A 9,228-nucleotide genomic window follows, 5' to 3' on the forward strand; every position below is an offset into this window, starting at 1 on the left:
CAAACCCGAGACTGCAAGACTGGACCTCAGCATTCTGATGTTCAGGAAATGGTGCAGCTTTTAAATTCTGAAATGCCAGTATTTAGGTGGCGGTGACACTGCTCTTTCAGGTTTGCTCACTTCCCCTAGCTCTCCCTCCAGCCGTCCTCCATTCTTCCTGCTTCCCCTGGCACGAGTCCCACCTAGACCTCGTAGCCCGCACCTCAAGCCCTCAGGTCCTTGCCGGGAGCTCCCGCAAATCCCTCACCCTTTCCTTTTCCCCTTGGTCCCCAAAATAAAGCCAAGCATGGGCTGGAGGTGTGCGCAAGGCCACTCCATGATGTTGGCAATTCCGGGTCAGGAAAAGCCAAATGCTTGCTACCTGAAGCCATCAACCAGAGGGCAGGTTACCCAGAGAAGGGACCCTGGCAACTCCTCTCGAGACAGCTGAACATAGCAGGAAGCTCCTAAGCCCCTGGGGTCCAGCCACATCAGAAGCAGCAGCTCCCAGGGAGTCAGAGCCAAAGTGAAGGGAAACAGCTGAGGCTTATAATTTATATTAGAACGAGCAGGGATGTTTAGCATTTGTATTTTCATAAATTTACATTTTTACTTGCTTTGGAATGTATGCATACATTTTTGGATTTGAATTGTATTAAATATTACATTTCACAGATTGCTTTCGTTTTTTAATTCTGAACACTCTTTGCCCAGGGCAGATCCTGAATTCCTGGCGTCACAGCTGAGGAGGTGGCAGCCCTAAGCTGGCTCCAGGTCTCTGTTTAGCCTCAAAGCTTGTAACCTCCTGTAAGGCCTTCCCGGGACCTTGCAGTCCTCAGAGGGCCCTGACACAGACCCAGGCTTCTGCCCTCAAAGCCTGTCTTCTCTCGCGTGCCTCTGGGTGACATGCACAACTGCCCACCAACACTCTGGGCTGCATTCTTCACTCCTCCTACTCTCTTCCCCTCTATGGCTGACCCATCATGCCCTGTCCCTTCTCCCTCCTCCACCCCTTGCCACCCTGTTCCTGCCCCTCCATCCTTCAGCCAGGCCCCTGTCCAGGCCTCATCACAACTTGCCTGGACCACATTGTACCAGCCTCCCAACTGGCCTCCAGCCTCTCACCTTACCCCTTCCAGGACCTCTCCAGCCCGTGGCGGGGGGAGCTCCCTGACACATAGGTCTGCTCAGTCACTCTGCTGCTTTCAACTCTCTCCCAGTCCTCATTTCTCTCTGGAAAAAGGTGAAACTCCTTGGGATGGCTGAGAAGTCCTGCGCAGCTTTTGGCCCTGCCACCCTTACCAATCGTGTCTCTCAGTGCTCTATCCCCCCACCCCAATCCCACCTGGCAGCCACCCGGCTGTCCAGGATCCAGCCACACCGAACTGTGCACTTTGCCTCCCTGTCTGTCACCAACAAGCTTTCACACTCACCATTCTCTCTTCTCTCTGTACAGAAACTTCTCCTGGCCCATCCTTTGGCTCTCGGTTTGGATGTTTCCTCCTGGAAACTCTCCAACTCATCCCTCCTTCCCACCCTGGCCTGATTTAGGGGTCCCTGCTCTGTCTGACCATGGCGCCTGAGCTTAGCTCCATCATTGCCCTTGCTGCACACTGCCAGAATCTCTCTTTGTCTGTGCCCACCCCCATCCCACCAACTGTCCTCCCTGAGCCCTGGTGCCTAGGTCTATGCCACCTGCCATGGGGCAGATGCTTTGTTGCTCAGACTTGGGGGAATATGTAGCAGAATTTTAAGGGCTAAATCTTGTTGATCTCTGCCCACCCTCTCTGTTGGGCACGTAGTAGGTGCTCACTAAATGTCCATCTTTGAAGGCCTGGCAGGGCACAGTGCGTGACTTAGTGAAACAGGGCTGAAAGTGCTCAGAGAAGGTGAGAGTCCCTGGGCTGGGCTGGGCTCGGGGCTTCCTGGATGAGGCACCTGGAAGTATCCCTCATGTGTCAGTCCTAAGGCAGCAATTGAGGACAGGCTCCAGGGAGTCTCCCACCCAGTCTTAAGGCCACCAGAGCAAACCATCAGAGTGAAACCAGAGTCTGCAATGAAGGAGGTTCAGTGCCCGGTACTCAGAGCCCAGGGAAGGACCACCGGAGGGGCCAGCCCTACATACGTTCAGGGAAGGCTTCCTGAAGGAGGAGCTACTTCTGGCTGATTTGGGGCAGGGAAGGAAGCAGAGGTGAGTCAGGTTGGAGAAAGTGGTAAGAAGCAGAGGTAGGAGAAAAAGCTCTGCCCCTTCTTGTCCTTCACCCCTGGTGGATCAGGGAGGTGGGAGGTGGATGGGGGCAAAAAAAGCCGAGGCGGAATGAAGATAACATCGGTGCTGACACCAGAGCCAGGATGGGTATGAGAAGCTGGGGCTGGCAGGGAGCATGTCCCCAGCTGTGGCTGGGAAACGTTTCCTGTCTCCTTGCCAAGGGGGTCATTAATAATCGTTTACCCGCCGCAGGCAGCACGGAGGCCAGCCAGGGAGCAGCATGGTGCTGGGGCTGGAGCCCGGCCTGGCAGCCAAGAGGGCCGTATACTGGTACCAGCCCTGCCACCTTGCTGTAAGACCTGAACCAGTCAATTGACCTTTCTTGGGTTCTAGTAACACTGGTAAAAGGAGGGTCTGATAAGTATACTCCCCACTCTGGCTTCGGTTTCCCTAGATGGTGGCAACTGGACTGCCAATCCTACAGGGCAGTTATGGGCATCTGACTATGGATATCAGCAACTAGACTATACCACGCCCAGCACAGGACACATGGGCTGGGGAGAGAGGAGACCCAGGCTCAGCTTCTGAACAGCTCAAATTCTGGTGGGAGCCAGGCCCCAACACTATAAGGGGCACACAGAAAACCAGGTACACACCAGGGTGCAGGAGCCAGAGAATGGAGGGGCCATCTGCCCAGGGCCTGGGAAGCTGACAGTGTGGCTGGGCCAGAAAGACAGGGTTTCCCAGGCACAGAAAATGGGAGATCCATGAGGCCTGTCTGATCACCACTATGATCCCAGGACTTAGAACTATGCCTACTTGATGTTAAAAAAAAAAAGTGTTGCTGTCAAGTTGATTTCGACTCCTAGTGACCCTGTAGTACAGAGTAGAACTTTCCCATAGGGTTTCCAAAGCTGTCAATCTTTACTGAAGCAGAATGCCACATCTTTCTCCCACAGAATGGCTGGTGGGTTCAAACCTCCTACCTTTCAGTTAGCAGCCCAGAGCTTTAGCCACTGCACCATCAGGGTTCTTTACTTGATGTAGCTCAATAAATGCTTTTAGAAAATTTAATGAGTCAATCTGTTAAGGGATAATAACATTTGTGAAAGGACCTTGGAATTTGGAAAGAGCTGCCCAAAAGATAATGGTGACGACGATGACGATTCCGCCAAAGACGATGGGATGAGAAAAGATGATGTGAAAGTTTGAGAAGGCTGCAGCCCAGGGATGATCACCCAAAATAAGACATCATTGCTTGGGGAAGGGCCAGCTGTCTTCATGATTCCTTTTTCCAGTTGGGCCAGAATCTTTCTCAGCCCCTGGCCAAATTTCCCTGTCCAACCCAACACTCCCTTCAAGGCCCAGCTCAATCCCACTCACTTCAGAGAACCTTCTGGAATATGGTGCTGATGCATCAGGCCCCAGGCCATTCCCCTGACTGATTCTGTTTGTCTTGTCCCTTCCAACTTTAAGGACTCCTGGACTTATTTAATATTATGCTCTCAAATACCTATTGGGAGGCTGCCCAGGAAGGTTTTCCTATAGCTTCCTCTGGAAGGTATGAACTGGGTCCTCCTACAGAGTGAGATCTCCCCCATCAGAGAGGGTCCCCAAAGGTGTGATCATGTCTCCCCTTTCAGATAAGGATCTCTGTGAGGACAGGGACTATTTCTCCCCCATGAGATGTGGGTCTACAAAAGTAGAGAGAGATTGGAGACTTTCTGTTTGTCTCTCAGCCCAAGGACCCCCCTGCCACCACACAAAGAAAGGAAAAGGAAAGTAAGCAAGACGAAGAGGGTGCTCAACTGCTCAGCACCCCTGAGATGATGCAAGCCAGGAAGGGTGCTGGGCCACACGTAGGGCTGGAGACCTGGTGTTCGGCAAACTCACCCAACTCCAAGCCCAGCCCGAGCAGCTCTTGCTCCAAGCGGTGCCACCGGGTATATCACCTAAGACTCACTGCCTGCACCTGGACCCCTTCCCTCTGGGAAGCACTCTAAGGTGGCGGTAAACATAGCGGCCTTACCAACATATGCATCCTCTCCCCACCCCAAGCCCCGGCCCAAAACATGAGACCAGCTAAGAAGAAAAGAACAAAGGTTCCCAGACCGCAACATCGCCTGCCGCCCGCCTGTCCAGTGCCTGCTCGGCCGGAAACCCAAGACAAAGGCCTTGTTCAGAGAGAGGAGGATGAAGGGCAAAGGGTAGGGGCAGCCTGGGATGGGGAAGCCATGTGAAAACATCACTGGGCTTCTCTAGGGCCCTAACTGGGAGGGAAGCAAGGACAGGATGGCAGCCAGGCCCTCCCTGTACACACACGTCCCTCCATAAACATTTATGGGGCACCTCTTGTATTCCACACACCCCAAACGTTACATACCTGATCCTCACCTCACACACTTAACGTGCACGCTCCCTTGCCTCCTGTACCACATTCCACAGCCCTCAATACCACCTGACACCCCATCCCCACACACCCACACCCGCCCCTAGCTCACTGGACACCTCTCACACACACTTCTCAACACACATGTAAACAGTTCACAGAGAAAAGATCACATAATCCACACTTCACACCAAAAAGTCACACAGCTCACACACCCACACTTCCCATCACACTCACATTCAACCTCCCACCATGCACCTCACACACCTCACACTCACCTCCCCAGCCACAGACACTTGCATCCAATTAAATTCAACACACATAACCACCCAGACATAGAGACACGTGCAGATACACCCTGCATAGATAATGTGCACACCTTGTGTCACACCAAAATATCACACGATTGTGGGCACATACAGCCGCTCAGCATAGACAATGCTGCCTGCCCATTACCTCCCCCCATACACATATACATGCATACTTGGCCAGCCATCTCCTTGCCTTGGCCCCCCTCAACCCTGGTTGCACCTTTTCCTGCCCAGAGTTCCACACACAGTCCCCACACAGACACATAACACTCTAACACCAACACATAGGTTCTAGCGCACTTCCCAAGCAAACCCAGGATGCACCACAGTGCCGTAATACAGTTACCTAGGCTGCAAACACACTCGGACACACACAACCCAGCTACTCCCCTCTGCCAAGACCTCCAATGCAACCCACTAGACCTCGACGGTGGCTCTTCCTGGCTACACATAACAGCCAATAATATACACAATCACACACACTATCCCCCATGCAAGCTACTTCTACAACTCTACCCGACAACAACTGGCACACAACCACACACACGCAAGTTCCCTACACAAACAACAGTCACACATACAGTTCTCACTCCACACTCACAATGCTGCTTCCCTAGCCACAGAAGCACATAATGTCGTACACTCACAATTCTCACATTCACCATAATCCCCCCACTAATCCTCCCAAATAATTCCCGCTCATGATGACACACCCAAGCATACATGACACAATATGCATGATTACATGCAGGGCATACCCAGCACCTGTAGCCCATCCTACACACACACAGAGAAACACTCACACAAACACATACACACAGACTCACCCAGCCTAGGACACCTCCCACAACAGATGACTGACACCAGGTCACAGTCCACTCCTCCCCTCCCCCAATCCAAGCCCCAAAGCTCTTCCCCAGTCAGGACCAGGGCAGAGGGGATGAAGGGGTTTATTAGTCATGAACCCCAGTAGCTCACTATGAGAGCCCCCCCCACCTCGGATCCCTGGGCACCGCCGGAGGGCAGCGCATTCCGTGTTTAGTCCCTTCCACCTGAACCCACACTGTGCCACGCCTGAGGATGTGAGGAGGGGCGGAGATGCTGAGGGCACCAGCCCAGCACTCTGAGCCTGTCCCTCCTCCCTCAAGAGCAGTGGCGGACATAACGGGAAGGGATGACCACAGAAAGAAACTGCAGCACAGAGATAGAAAACTAGAGAAATTTGGGAGAGAGACCAAAGAAACAGAGAGGTAGACACTGAGTGAGGCACTGGGAGAAAAACAGAGGGGAAAGAGAGAGTGAGCCCAGAAAGACTCAGGGAGAAATCAGAGGAGACAACCAAAGGATAAAGTGGGATCGCCACACCAAGAGAGAAACAAGAAGAGGGGGTGAAACCAGAGGGAAGAGATTAGTGGGCCTCTTGATTAGAGGAGTGAAGAAGGGCAAGATGGAACCAGACTGGGAGTCCCACAGGGGATGAGAGAGAAACTGTGATGGGCAGAAGGATTTAGACCCTCTTTTTTTTTTTTAGTAGGGCCCTAGGTAAGGACCGAAGGTCAAGATGTTTGGGGGGGGCATCGAACTGGGGGATGTAGTTCAGGCTGTGGAGTGGGGGTTCAGGGGCTTGGGGTGAGGTCCCAGCTCTGAGGTGAGGTCCTAGCTGAGAGCTGGGGGTTCAGGTGTCCTGGGTTGCTTGGAGCCTAATATATACAGTGGGGGCTCAGGGCCTTGAGCGGGTGGTGTTACTAATGGGGGAGGAGCAACTTTAACAGAGCTCTCAGTGTGGATGATGGGAAGTTCAGTACTTGGGTTGGAGTCCCCAGTCCGAAAGGGGTTCAGACTCCGGAGAGGGGTCTGCACTGTGAGCTGGGGGTTCTAGGGCTCTGGGTGCGGGCTGCAGTCCCAGCACAAGAACCGGGTTCAGAGCTAGCGGAGGGGTCCCCTCCATGAGGAGGGTTCGGGGGCTTAGGCGTCCCGGGCTGCAGGAAGGGTGGCTCATGGAGCCGGCGACTGCACACTCCGCGAAGGACCCGGCCGAGCGCTTGCCGGACACCCAGCTCCTGGTGCCCAGCGCGGGGGGGGCCCCCCTACCTGCAGGCTGTCGGCGCATGGCTGCGGCGGCGGCGGCGGCGGCGGCTCGTCCGGCTTGAGGAAGACCTGCTGACCCCGCCTGAGGAATTGGACAACAGCGATGAGGATGTGGTGCAGCACCAGGACCATACTCGCAGCCGCTCGCCCGCCCGCCCGGCAGCTGCACTCGGTCAGCGCGTCCGCGACCGCTTCGCGGGGTCCGCGCGAGTGCCCGCCCCGGCCCCGCCCCGGACCGCCCACTGCCCACCCCCCGGCCGCCCCGGCCCCTCCCACCTTCCCGCGACCGTGGACAGCACCTCTCTGGCGGTCCACTCTTCGCACCTCCGCCAGACCCCCCACCAGCTCCCACCTCCCTTATCTCTCCGCTCTCAAAGGTCTTCCAGCTTGTCCGCTCCCCGGATGCCCCGCCGGGTAGCCCGCTCTCAGCCTTCGCTCCCTTCCCCTTGCCCATCGCCACTCCTTTCGCTGCTTCGCAGGGTCGCCTCTCAGAGCCCCCACCTGTCTAATCATGTCCTCTCCCCTCACCACTTTCAGAGTCCTGGGGCCGGTTCAGGGTCCCAAGGCAGATACCAGCCGCAGCGTGGGGGGGAGGGGAGACACGGTACGGGGGCCCTGGGCTTGCTCCTCTCCCTCCACCCAGGAGGAAGGAGGAAGCCAGGGAGAATTTTAGAAGTCTCTCCGAGACGGACGGGCCCTGGGAGCAGTAGCAGATCTGCGGGAGGCACACGTGCGCATAGACACACACACACACACACACACACGCAAACGCACACGCACACACAGACAGGCGCACCCCTCCGGAAAGGGGATAAAGCCACTGAGCGCCCAGGACTGGGCAGGCAGGTCTACGCTGGACTCCCCAGAGGTCGCAGACCGTCCGCAGCTCCGCGGTGGGACCCGCACACCCGGAGCGCATTTCTCCGCAGAGCGGCCTCTGGGCTCGGGTGCCTGCGGCAGCAGTAACGCTCCTGCGCCCCCTGCTGTCTCATCGCGGCCGCGCCGCTGGGCCCCTGCAGCCAGCTCCCTGTCCAGGACCAACCCGTTTCTGGCCTCCGCTTGACGTGAGACTGGCTGGGTTGGTGGAAGTGTCTGCAATAGAGGGTACACTTGGGTTCTTCCCTGCCCTTTGCCAGCGACTTACAGGGTGACCTTGTATAGATCCCCTCCCCCCTTTCTGGGCCTCAGTTTTTCCATCTCCCTCATAGGACTGCCAGGCGCATCAAACCCGAGAATGATGAAAAGGCAGACCCCTGACAGCCCTCTGTGCGGTCTGACCCCAATCCCTTCCTCTGCACTGCTGGCCCCTTTCTCTGCAGCTACCTCAATGCTTCAAGGGTGACTCAGTGAGCCCCCAGTCTCACAGCCTCCCCACCTCACTGGCTGATTCATCCTGGGCCCTTTCTCCCTGGGGAGTAATTTCCTCAAGGTTGAGTCACTGAGCCCAGTCCCTGGACACGGTCCAGGCACCTGGCACACAGGCTAGGCAGATTGCTGGCCATCCCACCAGCTCGGCGGGAGGCTCACCCATGCCAGGATTTCTCCTACCTCTTTTTGAGGCATAGCTATAGACATGCTTCTTTCCCTCCTCAAACACCTTTGGCGGCTCCCTACAACCAGACAATAAAGCCCAAACCCTCAGCCTGATATGCTAGACCCCTGATTTGTTTTGGCTGCCCTCCCCATGGTTCCTTAAATTTATACTTCCTGCTCTACTCAGGCCAGTGACTGACTCATTCTCACCTCCAGGCCTTTGCTCATGCTGCCCCCCCCCCGCCCCCGCCATGCCCTCTTGTCAGTTCTGCTTATACAGGGGCCAGTTGGAGGTCCACCTCCTCCAGGAGGCCTTCCCTGGCCGCTTCCTTAGTCCTTTTGGTCCTTCTTTTTGTGTTTTTCCTGGGCGTCTTGGCTGGAGACTTGGGGAGAGGTAAGGAGCTTGTTGGTCAATGAGTGATCTGGGCCAAGTCAGTATCTCTTACTTCATCTGCAAATAGGGGCAATTTGTCCTATTTATTAACTTTGTAGAAAGCATTAAGCGGGCTAAGATGCGTAAAGATTCTGGCTCACGAAAGGGACTTCTTTCCCTTTTATGGCCTCAGTTTCCTCTGTAAAACAGGTGACCGATGTAAGGGCTGTTGTAAGGACTGAGTCTGAGTCTGGTATGCAAAATCTCTTGGTAAACCCTGAGCATATGTCACTGGTTCAATTTTGGGCATTGGAAAGTCTGGGTGGACACAGGTGCCTAGAGGGTA

At 55.3% G+C, this 9,228-nt stretch overlaps 1 protein-coding gene across 1 annotated transcript in view; it reads right to left on the reverse strand.

The window, feature by feature from the left end:
- The window catches only part of PDE2A (phosphodiesterase 2A), a 68,666-nt gene extending 61,653 nt beyond the window's left edge, over nucleotides 1-7,013 (reverse strand). Inside the window, exon 1 of the mRNA XM_064288656.1 lies at nucleotides 6,980-7,013. Within this exon, the coding sequence (XP_064144726.1) occupies nucleotides 6,980-6,998 (19 nt within the window). The 5' untranslated portion in view covers nucleotides 6,999-7,013. The remainder of the gene's footprint in view (nucleotides 1-6,979) is intronic.
- Between the last annotated feature and the right edge of the window lie 2,215 nt (nucleotides 7,014-9,228).

The sequence above is a fragment of the Loxodonta africana genome, chromosome 7 (genome assembly GCF_030014295.1).
Source record: "Loxodonta africana isolate mLoxAfr1 chromosome 7, mLoxAfr1.hap2, whole genome shotgun sequence".
In the NCBI taxonomy this organism is placed as follows: Eukaryota; Metazoa; Chordata; class Mammalia; order Proboscidea; family Elephantidae; genus Loxodonta; species Loxodonta africana.